The 20,869-nt window shown below is 39.0% G+C and overlaps 2 protein-coding genes across 3 annotated transcripts; both read right to left on the bottom strand.

The window, feature by feature from the left end:
- Nucleotides 1–7: 7 nt before the first annotated feature.
- On the bottom strand, nt 8–5,974 carry LOC148727486 (uncharacterized). Its single transcript, XM_088727489.1, has 5 exons — nt 5,642–5,974; nt 4,941–4,987; nt 3,487–3,549; nt 2,697–2,846; nt 8–757 (listed from the first exon to the last, which is right to left on the bottom strand). Exons 1-5 carry the CDS (start codon nt 5,956–5,958, stop codon nt 282–284), a joined length of 1,053 nt encoding a protein of 350 aa, XP_088583615.1. The 5' UTR covers nt 5,959–5,974; the 3' UTR covers nt 8–281.
- Nucleotides 5,975–6,250: 276 nt separating this feature from the next.
- On the bottom strand, nt 6,251–13,094 carry LOC148727485 (uncharacterized). 2 transcript variants are annotated; one of them, XM_088727492.1, is made up of 5 exons: nt 12,780–13,094; nt 11,801–11,843; nt 8,428–8,529; nt 7,747–7,793; nt 6,475–7,106 (listed from the first exon to the last, which is right to left on the bottom strand). In XM_088727492.1, the coding sequence occupies exons 3-5, from the start codon at nt 8,523–8,525 to the stop codon at nt 7,042–7,044; spliced, it is 210 nt and encodes a 69-aa protein (XP_088583618.1). In that variant the 5' UTR covers nt 8,526–8,529; nt 11,801–11,843; nt 12,780–13,094; the 3' UTR covers nt 6,475–7,041. The 2 variants fall into 2 exon arrangements, with proteins under 2 accessions (XP_088583617.1, XP_088583618.1); XM_088727491.1 differs by lacking the exons at nt 11,801–11,843; nt 12,780–13,094 and having other exon boundaries at nt 6,251–7,106; nt 8,428–9,991.
- Between the last annotated feature and the right edge of the window lie 7,775 nt (nt 13,095–20,869).

The raw sequence follows: 20,869 nt of genomic DNA, 5'->3' as shown, positions 1-20,869 counted from the left end.
ATCAATATTCCACATTTTCACAGTTTTATTAAGACACCGAAGTGTCACTTTTAACATGATCTACAGGATCTATCGCCATCTAACTTTTACTTTCAAAAATCTCCTCTACTCGGCTTTTTGCTCTTTGTGCGGGAATGATATGCTAGTTCGTTTTCCACACAACATAACTGTATTTACGTTTTTGAAATGAATCATCAACATTAATAGTAGAAATACAATACAACGACATGTGTTAAAAAAATACAGGTGATTTGTTTAAATTATCGAACAAAATGACAGAGCTACTTAGTGCAGACAACACACGTCAGTTCATGGCCATGAATGTACGGTCGGCATGTTAGGGCGTGTCCACAATCTCCCTGTACCATAAACAGAAGAGCTCCATTTGTGTCGCGGTGGCTTCCAGGCACAGCCTCTGCACTCTCGTCAACGCACACGTATTCACTGGGATGGGCGTGGTCATAGTGTGAGGTCATTAGGTACCCCTTGTACTCACTGGTCCATCCTAAGGGGCACTTATTTGTTCCAGGAATCATTATTTGAGAGCCACGTGTCCTGACGTAACACACAGCACACGGTGCGTCATGCTGGTTGAGGTTTGAAAGGCCTGGGAATCCTGCGGTTTGATACTCAGTGCCATGGATCGATGCTGTTCCCTGAAAGTCAGCAATGACTTTCCCATAAATTGGATTTTTGGTGAGACAGACGAAGTTTGTTCCACTACCAGTATGGGTATAATATGCACTACCCATAAAGCCTATAAAAACAAAAGAAAAGAGAAAGAGCTTACCGCTTCAGCCTGTATTGAAAACCAAACAATCAATTCGCTTTCATCTGCATTTATAACATAACCAAAGCAAAGCGCGCGCTCTGATTGGTCAATTCAGCGTCCCCGATTTGCCCATGTGTGTACGCTGCTGACGTGAGCAAATGCAAAGACTAGTTTTCCGCGCGCGCTTGTTTTTCTGGTCACGTAAGATTTGTTAAATAAAAGGAAAATCTCGCTACAATGTATCAATGTTATGTTATAAAACAAATGGTAAACGCCACAGTGTACGCTATTGACTTATGGATGCACTTGGGAGGTTTGCTAAGCACTCAAAAAGCTAGTCGGAGTCGTTCTCGGCTATCGCCTCAAGTGACTCTTACCGTCTTCTTTCGTGCTTAGCAACCTCCTGCGTGCATCCATAACTCAATAGTGTACGCTGTGGTGTTTACCATTTGTTAATTCGATATTTTTAATATATGAATTTGTGAAAATGGCCAAATTAATTTCACCTTTAGCCTGCTTTAAAGCAACTTGTAATCTTTCCCCATTTCTTGATATTGTTTATTTATTTTGTTTGTCTGTTGGTGCTGCTGTTGTTGCTGCTCCTGCTTATTTTCTTTTTCCTCTTAGCAACAAAACATTGGAATCTCATCGGAGTAATCCATGAATTGGTCATTTATTCATTAATAATGGTAATTTAACTGAGTAGAGTGCAATTTGGGCTGAAATCATACGCGTGATTTCAAAATCGAACGAGCGCGCAGCGCGAGTTCGATTTGATCGCCCAAATACAGGACTTGGTCAATTCAAATATTTTACTGATGCAGCACTGAGCCGGTTTTCAAATAAAAAGCAGAACCGGGAAACGCTTTTACATCTTATTTTGTATGCAAAACAGAGACTTTGACGTCCTGTGTCAAAAACTCAGTCAAGCATAGAATTGTGCGATTTAGAGCAAGAAATGGTGCGATTTGTGAATAAATCGCACCAATTAGAGCCAATCAGATTTTATAACATAACCAAAGTAAAGCGTGCGCTCTGATTGGTCAATTTAGCGTCCCCCTTTTTCCCATGGGTGTACGCTGCTGGCGTGAGCAAATGCAAGGACTATTCTTCCGCGCGCGCTTGTTTTTTCTGGTCACGTAAGATTTGTTAAATAAAAGGGAACTCTTTAGCTACAATGTATCAATGTTATGTTATAAAACAAATGGTAAACACTACAGCGTACACTATTGATCGAGTTATGGATGCACTTGGGAGGTTTGCTAAGCACTCAAGAAGCTAGAGTCGCTCTCGGCTATCGCCTCGCGCGACTCTAGCTTCGTTCGATTTCAAAATGGATGTAATAAATGCATTAATCACTAAGTTAGTTAACTAATCATAAGTTCAATAAGAGAAAAATGGTACAATCGAACCAGTATTTTAATACCACTTTTAAGTGGTCACCCACAGGAAATGGCGCGGCGCAAAAAGTTCCACAGATTAGGGGTACTATAAAAAACTAAACAACGCCATTTTATGCCATAATCGACCAGTTAATTTATGGAATCTCGCAGGAAAATACTACTCGCTTTGATTTTAGAAGAGGAACATGGATTAAACATCACTTGAAAGATTAACCTTAGTTTTATTTGAGTAGTCCCGCTTTCAGTGACGGATCATTTCAGGTGGAGGACGATATAAACAAGCCGTTGAGGCTTAGTAATGGGTGTCTGCGACCGCCAAATAAAGGTGACCGTTTAATAGCGGTGCAAATTACAGTGATTAAAGTGAAATAAATTCGGCACTTTGTCAACCGACCGCGTAATACAAGGTGACCGCTTAAAACAGGTTCGACTTAAGTTAAAACAAGAACAGCATCTTAACAACATCCGAGAATAACGGCAATGGCAAATAATTCTTGGGGTCATTGACGCATTTTCCCTACCTGTGTATACTACAGTAGCATCTCCAGTGCAATTCGTTCGTCCCCAGTGGTTGTAACTGACGCCTGACAGCCCCTGTACTTCTTGTCCCTTTTCTCCTTGAGGTCCAGGAGGTCCCTGGGGTCCAGTGCTTCCCGTCCGACCAACGTCACCTGATAAAATTACACAGTAATCACGGTGCAATCTAGACTAGATTAATCTGTAGGAATGTTCATTGCGGTTTTCCGACTGCTGGTCATTTAGTTATATGAGTTGCGTGACCGGCGGCCCACCTCCCCTAATTGAGATTAAAAAAGAACTCAGCCGTGCAAAGTTAGCCTGTAGTATCTACTTTTTCGAGCGCCTCACTCCAAGAGTTCCCCGCGGCGCGCTAAAATATCATATATTTTTTTTTGTTAACTGATTTCTTTTTTGATTCGCGCAATGGACTTCGCCGAAAAGGAGGATTTGCTCGTAGCGTAACCCTAGGCTAGTCATGAAAACTATTAATAAAATTTCCATCTTTGAGGCAACGGCATAAGACCGGTTGGTTTAACTGATAGGGGTCAATGCATTTTTTTTCTTTCTTTCTTTCCGAGAAATTAGGCTTGTTTCAGCTAAATATGAAGTAAGGAAATTCAAGCAAGCACGTCGTTATCTCTAAAACCAGAGGCGAACTGGAAACGTTTATTCTGAACATGTTTCCTCTACACGAGTATTTCGTAGACACAAAGGAACCTTTGCAGTAGTTTCAGCTGGAATCAAGAAGTGCGCAATCTATGATCGATCACAATTATTAATGAACAGTAATACCTTTTGGTCCCGGAAGTCCTCTCGGACCCGCGGGTCCTTCTCTTCCATCTCTTCCATCTCGACCTGAACAAGATTTGAAGACAGCACGTAATTAGAAAAATCAAATTTTTGTTCATTTCACCATGATAAGTGTTGCACCTAGAAGCACCTTGCAATAAAAAAAAATAATAATAATAAAATAAATGAAATAAAATAAACAAGGAAATGAAAACACGGATTAATTGTGGAGTAAATATATAAATGACTTAATCGATTTTATAAAAGATATGAACTATGACGCAAGGCACAAAAATTGAACATCGAGAGTTAGTAACAAAATCGCGCCCTCCGTTGAAAAGGAATGTTATCTATATTTTTAGTCTGCGCTTACTAATAACAGCAGCAACTGATTTTCAACTCTGCTAGTCCGAAAATCTTACGACTTGAAGCATTGCGGCTGAAGTTGTTTAGAAGAATCGCGCGTGTTCACTTTGCGTGACATTGTTCGCTTTGAAAATCTTTTAATCAACACCTATCCATTTTAAGATTTTGTTTGTCAGACATTATTTGATCCAGTTCTAAAATCATTGGTTTCTTGAAGAAAGAAAGAACATCCGTGGCGTAACCGAAGGAATAAAATGTTAAAAGCGGAATAAAAGTACATAAAAGTTAATAGGTTGTCTCCAAATATGATTCATTTTTCAAGGAGACGTTGTAAATCTTTTAAAAGCTCCGTCGCAAAAAATTGAGGTCAAGTAACTGTGACAACAAAACAGCAAACGCAAATAAGTTAGGTTGACATCTTACCGACTTTGTCAGATCGGTTGATGACACAACAATATGAAGCGCCCACTCAATGACCAAACAGGCTAATGTTGAGAATATTCTCGTAGGCTCGATAGCAGGTATAGATAGAAAGCTCAGGTATAGATAGAAAGCTCAGGTATAGATAGAAAGCTCAGGTATATATAGAAAGCTCAGTTATAGACAGAAAGCTCAGGTATAGATAGAAAGCTCAGGTATAGATAGAAAGCTTAGGTATATATAGAGAGCTCAGGTATAGATAGAAAGCTCAGGTATGGATAGAAAGCTCATAGTTCAGTCTTCTTTTCGAATACCTTTGACTCATGAATGACATCACTAGAGCTACTAAACCAAGGTCGCTTTTGAGAAAGCTAGTGTCCAACTCCGGCGGAAAATCGGTATTCTCAAATATATCCGAAACGGGACCACACGTGATTAAGAAAACCTTCAAAACGAAGTGTACAGACTGCAAAAAAATCTCTATAGGCCCAAAATGAGAGGGAAGTTTAGGATTGTCCCACTCAATCGTTCATACTCGATGTCTCTGAGCCGTGTTTCTTAAATAGTTTATAAATAACAGTCTAACGGTGATTGTATGGTACAATTAATATCATGATGATAATCAAAGTATTAATGACAGTAAAAATTAACATCTATTATTCTTAACTCACCCCCAAGGGAAGACATCTGACGTAATTCTTTCAAAAGGTTATCTGTCCTGCAAAGGAGTTAATTGAAGGACATCAGTGTGTTAGAGGAGCATCTAAAATTTAATATCAATGGGCATTCATTCATTCGCGAGATGAGACTCAAAAGCGCTCATTGGTCAAGCAAACCCTCACTTAATCTTCGCTTTGAGCACTTTCTTTTTTTCATCCTTCCTCAATCGTTCACTGCTGGAACACCTCTTCCCCTGTTTTTGTTGTCTTTGCTGACTTTCAGGCGAATACGTGCGTGAGTCACCCGAGAAAACCTTTACGTGATGTTTCTAGACTAACACAATGCAAACGCATATAAATTACATCCGCGATCTTGGTTTACACGTGGCTAAATCAACTTCCCCGATGATTCTTCCGCATTTCTACAGAGGGGGCAATCACGTACTTTGAAGACCTTGATATCAGTTTGGGACATAATCATGTGTTATTTGTTATCTTCCTGTTTCTTTTTTTTTTCCTTTTTTAACTTTTGTCATGATTTCTTTTTCAGGACTTAAGCTCAGCAAGCGAAATAAACATTCAACTCTCAGGATTAAATCAGCGTCGCTAAGTTCAGATAATTTTAGAACAGGTAGCGTTATAATTGAGTTTTAGTTATATTAAATTTTAAGTAATTGCTGTACCCGTCCCGCTATTAATACACACTTTGTTACCTGCTCTCCAGGGCTACAAGTTTCTTGGTGAGGTCTGACAAATTTGACTTGGGATTAGCACTTCGCTTTTGTCTTGTGGAGCTCAGTAATCTGTTCGTCTCCATCTGAGACCGGTTGTGTTTGGAAATTTCTCTTGAAACCTCACTCAGCTTTTCCTCAACTTCCTTAAGTCGTCTTTCCGTTGAGGCCAAAGTAAGGAATTGAAATATAACACACGCAATCAGGCCAGCTATCACCACGACGAGTAAAAGGTAACCTAGTTTTCCAGACGGATAACTTCGGTCAGGTTTCCGTTCTTTATCTGAAAGTTTCTCCATCACGGTAAACGAACGAACGACAAAAAGTTCTGAAAGTTCTGTTAAAATTAATTCTTACTCCACTTGTTTGACGTGTAGTCTACTGGAGTGAATGATTGTTGTCTGTGATGAGGAACCTAATTCTTTATAAAGGCATCTGTACCTGAGGAAGTAGGTTTCGTTTACATCATGTGTGTTTTTGTTGTTTACTTCCCTGAGTTCAAGGTACAGCGAGTGTTGCGGTTTTTCCCAAAATTACGCTTTCAATGAGGAACTGCTTGACAAACACGCGGAGCCAATTTGATGCATATTAGTTTGGGGTGCACATATTATGTTTGGGCTAGAAGGTAAGGGTCTCGCGTGAAGAACAAGGTGTTATGAGCAAGAGAGAAATTGTGTAAAGTAGTTCTGTTTAGAAATATGTCAACAACGGAGACTTCAAGCCACATCATTGAACGTAAGTATGTATTCAGATATGTGAAAAATGGAGCTTCACCTGCTTTTTGGAGAGCAAAATCTTCTTCGATTTTCAAAAGAAAAAAGTTTTCCAGTGTAAGTTTAAGTTAAGTTGGAAATTATAAAATTTATTAAAGCGGCTATGCATGGGCCTTTGTTCATAGCCAATTAACTCCAACCTTGAGTTTGTGATTGTCTTAAGGCCCAGTAAAGCAAGCTTCAGGACATGCAGCACTATTTTTAAGAAGTGGTGGTTTTAAAAATGGGGTAAAGCATAAATTTTAATTTCTGAATAATATTATCGTGAAGTGACTCAGGAATGACTTTTACATGAAGATTTGAACCAAGAGTGAATTGATATTAGCTTCATTACCGTTCCTGCCTTATGACAAGAGAGCATGGTCTCTTGATAATGGAGACAAGAGGAGAGAAACTATTTGAAGTCACACCTCAGCGGCTATGTTGAGGGGCAAGAATCAAATTTTCAGCATATCTAAATAGAACCAGTGAAATGGTGGTTAACTTTGGAATCTAAAACACAGCTCGGGCCATTATTTCTTGAATAGTTTTTAATTACAACACTAAAAACGTGATTAAATGAGCACAGTTCTCCTGTAAGGTAAAAGAAATTGCATTTATTCCAATGCATCATTTTATCATTTCACTCAGCTTACCAACGGGTCCAGATAGCGTACCATCTCTTCCATCTCGACCTGAACAAGATTGGAACAGATCAGTACACTGATTAAATTGTAACATAGAATAATTAAAATTCTGTTCATTAAAGTTAGCATTCCGTCACAATTTTTACCGCAAAGTCATGTGTGCAACTCTGAAGAAAAGCCGACGAAAAAGATCACTCGATCAATATAAAAGGACGTTTTAAGTAATGGCAATAGGACTGAGTGGGGTCCAGTTCGGTCCGTAATAATACGAGTGATAACAAAATCCGATTTGTTTATCACAAGTATGATTACAGAGCGAATTGGACTAAATTAAGTCTTATTACCAATTAATCATAAAAATTACAATTTCCGAGAAAAAAAAAGTATAGTCAAGTTAAGAAAGAAAGGGAAAATTTGCATTAATAGAAACCATGTTTGTGATTGATTGATTTCAACCACAACTTTGAATGTGACTGGATAATTCTAACTACACTGAACTTTGAATGTGATTGGCTTATTGAACCCTTCGATAACAAACTGTCCGATAACATCTTGGCAAATGAATTAATGAAAAATAGGAGTTTTTAAAACCAATCAGAATCAAGGAAATTGGAATTTTTATGATGAATAACGAAATAATGGAATAGAGATAATGATAAAAAAAACGCTTTCAGTTTATTCTACTGACCTCGGAGGGAGGAGTTCAGACGCAAGTCATTAGAAAGTTTAACAGTTCTGCACAGGAGGAGAAGAAAATCTTTGTTTCATTCTTTCTCACAATGGTTTGTTCGGATCACCTACACTAACACCAGATATTTTTTTCGCCATTTCTGAGTGCTCAGCTTCCTAGAGAACACATGATTTGCATATTTCTGGGTAATGTGTTTGGATTCACACGATGCTGCTGCGTGTACATAACGTTTATTATTGCGTTTTATATGCAAATTATTCGGCGGACAGGTATCCGATACTTTTTCCGTTTTCACAGCGAAGGAGTGATTCTACCAAAATAAATCATAATTGTATTGAGTGCAAAGCGCCCCAAAGACGTCACCTACAGACCTCATGACTGTTCCATAAACTCGTAACTCTCTTGTGAACTCCCAACAAGTCTATTTCTGTTCATTTTTGCTACAAGGATTCTCTAACGTCTAATAACGAATCAAACGTGCCTGCTTTATGGTTACAGTAGCACTTCCAAGTCTTAAATGAATTTAATAAAGCTATGTATATTTAGAATAGTGAATCTGTATTATTCAAGTAACAATCTGCACTCGTCATCTAGTCACTATACCTGCTCTCTAGTGTAACAAGTCTCTTAGTAAGGTCTGACAAACTGGCTGCTGGGTCAGCGGCATTTCTCCTTTACCTTGCTGAGCTGAGAGATCCTTTCGTCTCATTTTCGGGCCGATTGTGCTCCTCACGTTTTTTAGAAATTTCTTGCAGCTCGTTCTCAACTGACGCCATTCGCCTTTCCATCGAGATTGAGGAGACAAACAGAAACAATACACACACGATTAGCCCTACAATCAGCCCAGACAGCACGAAAAAACCTAGTCGCCATGACGGGAAACTTTGGGCGGGTTTATGTTCTTTATCTGCACCTTGCTCCATAAGGGTAAAGGAGCGAAAGACCAACCCAGCACCTTGGCGTAGTTTAGAAGTTCAAATAAAATTAACTCTTTAATTGTCACGTTTTCTTTATACTGATTCAGCCTGACATGCGCATAAGAGTGAAACTTGAGTGTGTGTTATTCGAAACCCTTGTAGAGCTTGCGCCCAACTAATGGGAATAAGGTTTTATTTACATGCACCTCAGTCTGTCAAAAAAACAAAACAAAACAAAAGCAAATCGGGGCGCATATTACGATGTGCAGAGGCACGAAGCAAAGAACCAAAGATCTCAATTTGCTTATAGGAGAAAGAGGATCGTACCCACGGTCATGTTGCGCGATTTTCGAATAAGTCTCATAAAACCCAACCAAAGCAATCAGAAAGGCCAATCAGAGCCGTGAAAAGTATCACAAAGAGCCAATGAGAACCCAGAGTGAAAACCAGAATTTAAACAGCGGGAAAATGCGAGTGACTATTAGGTTTGATCTTGATCTATTAGGTTTGAATTGCTACCAAACGTGGCGCGAATTTAGAGAACCAATCAAAGGAGTTAAGCGACAACAATGCAGTCTTGCGTCACCTTCGACACACGCATGACACGAAGCGTGCTGGCCATAAATCGGGGCGGGAAAACGAGGTCTGGTAACTTAAGGTACAGTGCAAGAAAACAATGTTAGAAAGTTATTCATAATTTTTCTTCGCCTGCCAATTTGAATAAGGGTGGATTGTTTCCGTGAACCAAAATTGTATAGGGACTCGATATACCTGTCATTAACAACCAGTAAACTCAAAACCGAAATTAGAACTGAGAACCAGATATTAATTGTTTACGAAAATAAGTAGCTTATTGTGACAAAGAAAATGAAACATGTACAATTACAAATTCGTCACTCCACAAATTGTCCGACATTTTGTTCAGATTTTTTTGTAAGAAATTGTCTACAACTGGCGACAATGGAAGATAGGAATCGAAGGTAAATCAATTAACTTTAGTAAACGTCAAGAACACCCAAAGGTTGAGACTAACATTTATCAAAAAAAAAAATATTTTCAGTCAGAGCACAGGAATTGATGCATTGAAACTGGAAACGTAGATAGTGCATTGTTTGAGTACTAGCGGCTTTACCGCTTCGATGGAGAAGAAATTCAACTTATTATTTATTAATAAAGTGGTCTGAGAAAAAAGAAAAGTTTTAATTATCGTTTGTTTCCTTTTCTAAAGAAAACAGGTTCTGTTATGTTTAAGATGAAATTACATACATGTATAACTAAAAGCTAATTGGCTGTTTGACTTTTGAGGTGAGGCAGGTTACAAAAGGATTGTTTGGATTTAAAAGTTTTCAGTAGATTACTACTGCGTGTAGATGTGAACTGGAGCAAAGAAGCGTAGGAAAAACTTAACCTCATCACTAATTACAACGAAATTACGAAATTGACAAGCCAAATATTACAGAGTGAAGTGTTGACAGCATTGTTTTTATGTGGGAATTCGATAGGACAACTCACACAAGAATCGTTTCGTGTTTGATCGTGTAATTTTTGGAGCAAGCTATGGCTGCTGTGTTTTTTAAGTACACTACCGATAAGGAGAAGTTCTCAAGAAGAGATCATTCAACAACCTTTGGTTGCAAAAAGAAGTCAGTGGAAGCTTTCTTGACAAGTAATGGTTGGTATTCAGTTGGAAACCAAGTGTTTTATTCCGATCCTTCGTTCGGCACGGCTAAAGAGCAGATTTTATCCCAAGCTAAGGCATTGCGAGACATTGAAGAGCTCGTTAAATGGAGACCCTCGCTCAGGGAATTCTTCAAAGATACTTTAATAATTGTGGGTCAAGTTTACGACATTGATTCTTTATTGAAGACTTCGGATGTCGTTGATAAGAAACGCACCAAGAAAGAGAAAAACGGCAAACAAGGAGTGTCGCTCGATTTGGCATCTCGAGAGGAATGCTCTGTCAAGAAACACCCCGTTTCTCTCAAAGACAACTCAAAATCTGAATTGAAAAGCACAGAGACAGCCAAACCCGTAAAATTCGGGCAATCAGGCGTAAAAAGCCCACAAGGCCTGCAATTCAAGAATACCCCTCGTCCATCACGAAATCGCCCGATGGGATCAGCTTCCAAGGTGACCAGCCGACCAATTGTAAATTATCCTAAAGCACCCGTCAAAACAATCAAGAATAAAGCGACCACAAGTAGGTTGATTTCTGGTCGTTGCTCAAGCGACATCAACTCAAATCTTTTGGCTGCCCTGGAATGCGGAGCAGAACTGGTCTATGACGAGGAGGATATGACCCCGTTGTATCTTCCATGTTTAGAAGATGAGGAAGAGGAAGAGGAAGAAGAGCGAGATGAAGAGGGGCAGCCGTGTAGGTGCCAAAGGTATGGCAGCTATCATGTTGAGACCTTCGTCAAGATGGATAGCTGTGTGAGGAAACTGTGTTGCACAAATGTCAATGTGGACCCCTCAGAGCGAGTTGTGGTCTGATGTTTGAAAACTACAAACAAAACCTACTTCCTAAATACCACCTCCTTGATATCATTTGATAAACGCTCTAATGGCTACTTAAAAACAAATTTATGGAAACATATGATTCCGTTCAGAAATGTTTTACAAATACAGTCATACGGTCAGTCCGTCAGTCAACAAGCCTTTCAGCAAGAAATCTGCCGTCATCCCGCCCGTCAATAGGGAGCTTAAGATACAGACGTTTTCGGGGCGACGGCGACGTGACAACCCAGGTAAACTGGGTCAGAAGTTACCGTTTTCGCGCCATAATTGAAGTTGTTAAGATTCTGATGACGGCCGGCTTTTGCGACTTCTTCGAAGTTCGTCGAGTTTCGCTTTATAAATTGAGGCTTTTTTGTAATAGTATGGTTACGTTTGAAGAATTCCGCCACCTCCTCGTCCTTTACTACGACGCTAATCTTATTAGCGATGAAGAGTTCTTGGTTTTGTATGAAATATTTCCGTCTAAAAACCCTAATTTTCCAAATGAAAATCTCCATAGATCTTAGGTGTACGTTTTCGAGGTGCATCTAGGAATTGATAAAGGGAGTGACAGCAAGCAAAAACTCCCTTTTATGTTAAGAATTCAAGTACTGTATGCGTACGTGCCCAAAACTTACCTCGACGATTTGGACTTCACTGTGTTGCCTCGTTCATTTTAACCTAAAGAGAAAACAAAAGATCTCTTGAGTTGGCCGAGACATCGTGTGATGATTTGTACGAAATGTGATAATGCAATCATTTTAATACAAGTGACAAAATTGGCAGTATATTACAGTCAAACTAAGTGAAGCGTACCCCTCAAGATTACATTAATGAGTTGATCAATTGGATATTGAACCCGCCAGTCGTTTCAAGAATGCAATATTGAATCGATTATTTGATTATTGAACCCGCTTGCCGTTTCACGAATGCAATAATGGATTGATTATTTGAATATTGAACCCGATAGCCGTATCCGTTTTAAAAAGGCGCGGATCATTGTTCAAATTAGAATTCCATTTCTGAAGTCCAATAAGATTGTTCTATTTGACGAGGAATCCTGAAAATGAACAAACTGCACTGTAAAAACACTGCGAAAACAGTTGATCGCAAATATTAACGAAATAAAAAAAGTCTTGCGATGGCTTCGCCCGTAAACTATTTTTTTTCACCATGAATACACTCAAGAATTTCTACAAGTTCGTCAAGATGTACATAGGCGAAGAAAGCTCTCGATCACATTCCATTTACAACATTTACAGAAAGTTCTACACAACACTCGCACTCACCTTTCCTGCCATGTCTGACGCCATGTTTAAATAGTTCCGATCTATCATCACGTGTTCGCATAATCCAATCAGAAATGGACTTCTGGTTTGAACAATGATCCGCGCCTCTTCAAAACGAATACGGCTATCGGTTTCAATATTCAAATAATCAATCCATTATTGCATTCTTGAAACGGTTAGCGGGTTCCATGTTCAAATATTCAATTCGTTATTGCGCCCCTGAAACGATTAGCGGGTTCAATATTCAAATAATCAAATCATTAATGTAATCCTGAGGGGTACGCTTCACTTAGTTTGACTGTAAATAAAACAAACAAGATCAACTCACGTTTTCACCACGACGGCAAACTCACTAATATCACGTCGCCGACGTGAGGGCGACGGCGGGGCCGCATGCGCAGTCAATCTCGCCCCAATCTTAATCGGTCTCCACGTCGCCGTTGCCCCGAAAACGTCTGTATCTTAAGCTCCCTAATATTGCGGTAGTATTCACGCGGCTTTATCCAATTTCTAAAAAAAACAACTACATATACATCCCTACAGACCTGTTTCGTGGTTGCCCACTCATCAGGGAATTTTTCTGCCTACCACACATTCTACCCGCTCTACTATTTGTATCGAGCACTGTTTCACGGACACCAAGTTTAATCCCCCCCCTCTCTCTCTCTCTCTCTCTCTCTCTCTCTCTCTCTCTCTCTCTTTCTCTCTCTCTCTCTCTCTCTCTCTCTCTCTCTCTCTCCAGATTCATGGCTGCGTATCTGCTACCTTTTCTCCTCTTCTTTTTTTGACATAAAATTTTCCCATATTTTCCCATTTTTACAGTGGAATATATCAGTCTATTTTCTATTTTTCATTTATAATACTTCTATTCAAAGTTACCGACCAATACGAAATCTTTAGTCAGTATATCAATCTAAACACGACCTTGGTCAGCGGATGTTGGTCAAGACGGTTGTGATTTTTGAGCTCCGCTAAGTGTGTGTGAGCCTATACAGTGTCTGTTTAGGTAGCCCGCCTAGAATAGCTTTGCTAACTGCGGGCTACAAAAGCCTTTATTTCTTTCATTTTAAAAAAAATAAAGTCAATGTTGTTGTTGTTATGTTGTTGTTAGGAAATACTCAACCTTTGGTACACGCATCGAAAAAATCACGTAAATAAAAAATTTTGACGGACTTTAAAGGTCTTCAAGTTCTTTTTTATTGCCGTAAAACCCCTCTGAGATCTGGAATATTTTACTTTCTACACCATCTTAATTTTAGAACAAAACTGCGTTCCCACATACAGTATCAACTCGACTTAACAAGTCAGAATTTTTTGAGAAGGTCAATTATCTTTTTCCTCATAAAGTCATTATATTTTACTTGAAATTGGTTTTTTTGGTAGGAAAGTTCTGCGCTTGTGAAAGAAAACATGTTAAACCTGTTTTTTGAATTATATGTCACAATTAAAAGGTTTTATTGCACAAAAACCACTCCGTAGTAAATAACCATTTAACGTAGCAAGTACCCACTTTATGTAGCAAATACCCATTTCTACTTCTTGTGCTCTAGAGAAAAATTTACTTTGGTAAAAGATTAAGTCTTAACGAACTATTTGGGTATCCGTCTGTATTTTTCAATTTAAAACATAACACGCTTTACCGACAAAAAATGCGTACACGCGCATTTTTGTAAGAAATAGTTTCGTTTCCAAATGGCTGAAATATTGAGCAAGTAAAAGTGTTGTGGAAAGGATTTTGTTATGTTTATGTAAGTTAAATCATGATAGCATCTTAATCTTATAAACGCTGCACTTTACATAGGTAGTTTGAACGATTACGAGCGCTTATTGTGGTGTGAAAAATTTCCTTCAAGTCTTACTTTAGATAGCATAACATGCATCAGCAATCAATTCTTATTCAAATCTGAAGGACAAAATTCTTTCAGTGTTCCCCTTGTTCTGCTTTTATTGCATTTATAACTCTGTTGGAATGTGAACCTTATTCTTTTTTCTAGTGTAGGCCTAACGTTAACTTATATTAACTAATTGAGTTTTAAATCGCGCAAAGCTTTGTTACGATATAATCTTAGTTTTGATTCATGTTTAAACTTAGTTCAGTTTTAAATGCCCGTACGACTCTATTCATACAAGTTTAGTTGCATTACTGTAAAAGCCTTGTTCTGTTCTATATGCGCGAAAATAACTCACATTGTGACTTTAGCCTATTTCCAGTCTATGTGTGATATAGCTTTAGATGGACTCATACCTCACTTACAATGCGAGCTTGGTATTCTGTCTAGTTTATGCTTAGTTTAGTTGAGTTTTAAGCGGTACGCATAGCTTTGTTACAATACAAGTTTACTTTTGTCTCTATTGTGATCAGTTTTTAATGCATGCATAACTCTGTTACAGTGTGAGCTAGTTTTTGCATCCAGTATGCGCCTAGTCCAGTTTAAAATACACACATAACTCTCTAACAATGCAAGCTTAGTTTTACTTCCAGTGTGCGCTAAGTCCAGTGTAATTGCACACATTACTAAGATACGTCGGGATCTAACTCATTCTGGTATACGCCTTGTTCAGTTTCAAAGGTAGGCATTACTCTGTTGTAATGTAAACTTAGTGTTGTTTCTAATATACCCTTGATTGAGTTTTAAATGCGTGTAAAACTTAGCTACAACGTGGGCTTAGTTTTGTTTACTGTCAACCAAGTTCAGTTTTAACTGCTTGCATAAATCATATATTACAATGTGAGTAGAGTTTGTTTCCAGGGTGTATCAAGTTAAGTTTTAAATGAGCTTACAACTCAATTACAATGCAAGCTTAGTTTTTTGTGTGCATAACCCAGTTTTAATATCATATGAGCTTAATCAGTTCTGTTTGCTGTCCATGCCTAGTTCAGTTTTAAATGTGAGTATTGCTCAGTTAGAATGTGAGCTTAGTTTTGCATGCAGTGTACTCCTAGTTCAGTTTTAAATTCTTGTGTGTAAGTCAGTTCCAATGCAGGCAGAGTTTCAGGCTTTAGCCTAGTTTCCAACACACCCAGTTTGAGATGAACACTTATAGTTCATGAGTTCTTTTTCCTGTATGACTGCAACACTTAATAATAACGTACTGCTTCATTCACAATTGCTTGTTTTTCGCCTGATGTTTGATTCATTCACTCTATACATTTCGTTATGGTCTTTTTTTGCTACGTACTATACTTTAGATAGCATTTAGCAAGTGCAGAAAAACAGGGCCACAGATAGTCGTATCTAACGCACTTGTTTCCTTTAAGATACATTAAGCAATAAAGTATTTAGAAAAGATATACGTAGAAAGCTTGTATTTTAAGGCTGATTTTACAGGCTGATAGTAATCGAAGCGTTCCTTTTGAAATGATAAACACCAACTATTCCCTTAGCTATACCAACAAACGAACGCAGTCTTCAACCAACATTGGTATTGGGCATTTATCTTCCTAGGTAAGGGTATTCCCAAGCTGGGCTAGGGAGAAACAACAACAAAAACAGGACTACAACAACAACAACACCAGTAACAATGTATTCGTGGGCTACTTTACGTCATACAAATTGATATATCGTTGGGATTAAACGCAACCGATTTTTGAAACGAAATTCAAGTTAAAATCTAAGAATAGAATTGAAATTATCTCAAGAAAACAGTTCCAGTCCTTTAACTCTCAGTCAGATATTATTACACGTAATCATCATACTTCTTATCCCTTTCACTTATAGTGTTTCCCGTTTTTTATGAACTTCTATTTCCTTTACCATTGTGAAAAGATGATTTCTTAACATAATCGATAGAATATTACAACTATACATATATGAACGAGAACGACTAAATAAATCATTTTACTAAAAACCGACTAGAATTTCAAACGTTTACTGATAAGAACAACAATATCTCGATCTTCTTGAAAAAACAACTTCAAAAACCGTGGAGCGTCGTTATATCCAAATTCAGTAGGAGCCGAAATGTATCTTAAACTTATACCTGACTTTCTGCAGGCTAACCACATGTTACCCACCTCGTAGTGATTTTTTTTTATATATTCGTTAACGCTAAAATAAGAATCCATAAAGTACAACTACTTTCATACGAGAAAAGTTTTTATAGTTTTGGCGTCAAATGTACAGTGCAGCCTACTGCATAGTAACATGTAACAGTTTTCAACAGTTCAGTGTACAGTGCAGTTTCAACAGTTCAGTGTCGTGTTCTTGAGCGCAGTGCAAAGGACTGCATAGTAACATTTAATCTTACTATGCAGTGTACTTCATTGTACCGAACAACAATACACTGAATAGTACAGTGTAGCGCCCTATATAGTAATATTTAAGAGTTTTTTACCAGTTCAGTGTTGTTACTCAGTTCAGATGTTCTGTAAGTGCAGTCTGTACAATACTGCGCACTGCTGAGTAATGTTTGATAGTTGTGAACAACTCAGCATACAAAGCATTGCACTACTTAGAACATATGTAAGAAATTTTTCAGTCGCAACGCTACCTGTGACTGTAAGTCTTTGTTCTTGAGAAATAATTCGTTTATCTCCATTGCAGTAGTATTTTGCGCCTGTATGGAAACTCCCGTGCGGCCTGGGTCCGAGTGGTTCGGCCCAGTGATTAATTTACTCATATCGCGTAGATGAACGAGGGGTTATTAGGGTTAGGGTTAGGGTTATTTTAGGGTTAGGGTTATTAGGGTTAGGGCTACTAGGATTATGGCTACTAGGTTTAGGGTTATTAGGGTTAGGGTTATTAGGGTTAGGGTTATTAGGGTTAGGGCTACTAGGGTTAGGGTTACTAGGTTTAGGGTTATTAGGGTTAGGGTTATTAGGGTTAGGGTTATTAGGGTTAGGGTTACTAGGGTTAGGGTTAGTAGGGTTAGGGCTACTAGGGTTAGGGTTAGGGTTAGTAGGGTTAGGGCTACTAGGGTTAGGGTTACTAGGGTTAGGGTTAGGGGTACTAGGCTTAGGGTTACTAGGGTTAGGGTTAGTAGGGTTAGGGCTACTAGTGTTAGGGTTACTAGGGTTTGGGTTATTAGGGTTAGGGCTACTAGGGTTAGGGTTATTTTAGGGTCAGGGTTACTAGGGTTATGGTTACTTGGGTTAGGATTATTAGTGTTAGGGTTACTAGGGTTAGGGTTATTAGGGTCAGGGTTATTAGGGTTAGGGTTATTACGGGTAGGGTTGGGGGTTAGTGTTTAGGGTTAGGTTTTTAGTGTTGGTTTTAGGTTTTTTAGGACTTAATGGTTTTCTCAAAAACAAAAGAATGCAAGGATGGCAGAGGGATTAAGTAGGAAAAAGTGAATGGACGCTATAGTATGCGTTTGTGTATCGCTGGGTGTTTTTGGTAACTGAATAAGTCTTTAAGCAAATAATAGGTATTAGAAGAATCTCAAAAAGATTTTCGTACGCATGTGGTATAGTTTGATTATAAATTGCGCATGGGCAAGAAAATACATACAAATGTGAATAGGTGATAACAAGGTTTTATTGTTTTGCTATATACAAGGTGCAAATTAAGAGTTCATAATAGCAATTAAAAGTTTTGGAAATGATTCAGGCCATTCGTCTTCCTTAATGTCTTCAGTCTTTTTAGGATCCACAAACACTTCATCGTCGTCGCTGCTCACAACTTTTTCCTGTATAGCTGTTCACAATGTTGCGTGTAAGTGAGGAAAGCTTTCATGACATCTGCGTACAGTTTAAACAGTTGTTCATCACCGTCGTGTTTTACTTGTGTAAGTTCGTGAGCTTGTATGTACTGGTTCCCATGCCTCTGCATTCGACAGTAGTCATCATAGTCTGCATTTTTCTCTACGATGCGTAGTAAATCATCTAAAGCAACTCTACACCGTCTAGGGTTGTCGTCCAAATGTTCAAACATGTTGAAGTAAGGTCTGTGCTGAAATGAGGTAAATTGTGTGAGTAAAGTCTTTTAATATAAACTTGACAGCTGCCAATCATCGATCTTGTTCGTCATCATAACTGCCGTACCCAGAACTATAGTCAGAGGAATCTCCGGGGGGAGGGGAGGTTTGTCTTCACAATAACGTACAAAGTTCAGGAAAGCCGTCATCACGCCGTTGTAGACTTTGTTGAATGTTTCTCGTCATCACTGATTCCGTAAGAATCATACACCATGGAATGATGGATGCGAGATTTGATTATTTCCAATTCAGTGTGTTTGGCTCGCTCGTCTACACAAGAGAGGACTTCGTCAAGTACCACACACGCCTTGGATGGATATTCTTCCAAGTCTTTAGTCACTCCCAGAGGTTTGGCTGAATCTTTAAGTACTCGAAGGTAATTTTTGAAAGCGTCAAACACTTCAGTTTGAGCTTGTTTTATTTCTGGTGTAGGTGCTTCACGTATCAGAGCCAAGTCTTTCATGGTGTTTAAGTTGTAGTCTAAATCTACTATAGTAGCTTCTACTCTCAAATCGTAAAGCAAACAAATGATTTCACTTGCCGCAGTTTAAGGACGAGTATGAATGGAGGAAGGCATCGTTCTGACTCGCGTGCAGTATCAAATGATGAAAAAGTATAGGAATCAGTAGTGTTTTATAGAAGCTAGCTGTCAATCACTTTTGTGGCGTCGTTTCTTGATCTGTGAATAGGAGGCGTTTCTTACAAGAGGAAATTGCACAATCGCGGTGATATCGTACAAAGTTCAAGAATGCCTGTATGACTTAACTACGTAATTCCCAGGTTCTTCTATCGAAATCGTTCTCATCGGGTGCAAAGTCGATTAAGTACTGCTCTGCATCTCGAATCACTCTTCTCAAGGAATCGTCGTCAGAGTGAAATTCCATGGTATCTAAAATTTCATCCATGGCTATCACACCAAATTTAGGGTTCGTTTCTAAACTAGGGTTCATGGTGAATGATACATGTGTCATGTCAGTACCAGTCGATATATAGGAAAATGGAAACAATAGATAGCGTCGCGTCCTAAAAAACGATTGCTGTCAATCAGAGTTAGCGTCTCATCCTAAAAAACAATGACTGTCAATCAAAGTTGGCGTCGCGTCTCTTTGCTAGCGTCGCGTCTCTTGTAAAACAATGGCTGTCAATCAAGGTTGGCGTCGCGTCTCTTTTTTTAGCGTAAAACAATGGCTGTCAATCAAACTATAGGGTATTGTTCTCGAGTGTATAAAGCTAGAACGGTTTCACTACTTTCCACAGTCAAGAAGCAGCAGTTCTGATGTGCAGGATGGAGACTCTAATGAAGAAACCAACCAAAGGAGTCAAAGGCAAGAGACATCACCCCTATGACAAGGGAGAACCTTTGCATTTTAAGAAAGAATGGACCGAAAAGTACCCTGATGGAAAGGTCATGATCGATGGTGTGCCTCAAGTAGCCCAAGAGGTTAAAGGCAAGAAAAACTGGACCAAGAAGAAAAATCCTAAAAATCTTACCTTAGACATCCCAACCCCTTCATAGAGGACAGAGGAAGAGGAAGAGGCGTGGAAAGAAGGGTGGAGGAAAATTGTAGATGCGTACCACGCCCAAGATAATCCTGTGAAGCAAGAGGAGATGCGTCCCTCAGATATCCCAAACCCTGAGATGACATCAGTAGAACCGCTGAGACAGCTAGCTAATTGGAAAAGAATTTAGCTTACACACTACACAAATCGCGTCGCCGCCGAGGAGAGTTTGCACCTGTGTTAGTCTTTGATATTGACGAACAGTGGGTATCCGATTTGATAGAAGTACAGATAATTGCCAAAGAAAATAAAGGTTTCCGATACATTTTGGTCGTGGTTGATGCGTTTTCTAAATATGCGTGGGCAGTACCCCTTAAAAAGAAAACGGGGAAAGAGGTGACAGATGCGTTTACTAAAATCGTAAAACAAGGTAGGAAACCCCAGAAATTCCAAACGGATGCCGGCAAATAATTTTATAACAAGACCTTTCAAACCTGGCTCACTACGCAAGGTATGCACCATTTTTCCACTCACGGAGATTCGAAAGCGAGTATTGCCGAACGATTCATTCGCACCTTAAAAACCAAACTGTATCGCTATTTCACAGCTGCCAATACGTTGAAATATACCATGTCCTACCCAAATTACTCTATCAATATAACCACACCTTTCATCGCGGCATACGCACGGCTCCCGTCAAATTTTCTGAAAAGAATAAAACCCAAGTGTGGGATTCGTTGTACGGTGATTTAAAGGCTCGCAAGAAACCTCTATTTAAAGTGCTCGGCTTCCGTAATAGCGCTGCATTTGGATAAGTGGCAGCTAACTAAATGGGCGGATATATTTGCGTTGCAGTCGGAGACCAAAACGTGCTTCGTTTCTTCCCTACTAGACCCACACGGAGTCTGTAATATTTCGTAAAGAGAACAATTTAAGGACTCGGCAGACATTACAGCATGAATGCTTGCGCAGTTAAGTCAGTAAATGTTACGTGACAACTGG

The sequence above is a fragment of the Stylophora pistillata genome, chromosome 7, assembly GCF_964205215.1.
Source record: "Stylophora pistillata chromosome 7, jaStyPist1.2, whole genome shotgun sequence".
Taxonomy (NCBI): Eukaryota; Metazoa; Cnidaria; class Anthozoa; order Scleractinia; family Pocilloporidae; genus Stylophora; species Stylophora pistillata.
This window is presented reverse-complemented; position numbering and strand designations above follow the sequence as displayed.

Coding starts and splice junctions, on each gene's coding strand:
- LOC148727486 (XM_088727489.1), bottom strand. CDS start 5,958: ATGGAGAAACTTTCAGATAAAGAACGGAAACCTGACCGAAGTTATCCG. Junction 3,550..4,940: donor TCAGATGTCTTCCCTTGGGG/GTGAGTTAAGAA, acceptor AATCTTGTTCAG/GTCGAGATGGAAGAGATGGA. Junction 758..2,696: donor TGCTACTGTAGTATACACAG/GTAGGGAAAATG, acceptor TTGTTTTTATAG/GCTTTATGGGTAGTGCATAT.
- LOC148727485 (XM_088727491.1), bottom strand. CDS start 8,672: ATGGAGCAAGGTGCAGATAAAGAACATAAACCCGCCCAAAGTTTCCCG. Junction 7,794..8,427: donor GGATCTCTCAGCTCAGCAAG/GTAAAGGAGAAA, acceptor CCTCCTGTGCAG/AACTGTTAAACTTTCTAATG. Junction 7,107..7,746: donor TCTGAACTCCTCCCTCCGAG/GTCAGTAGAATA, acceptor AATCTTGTTCAG/GTCGAGATGGAAGAGATGGT.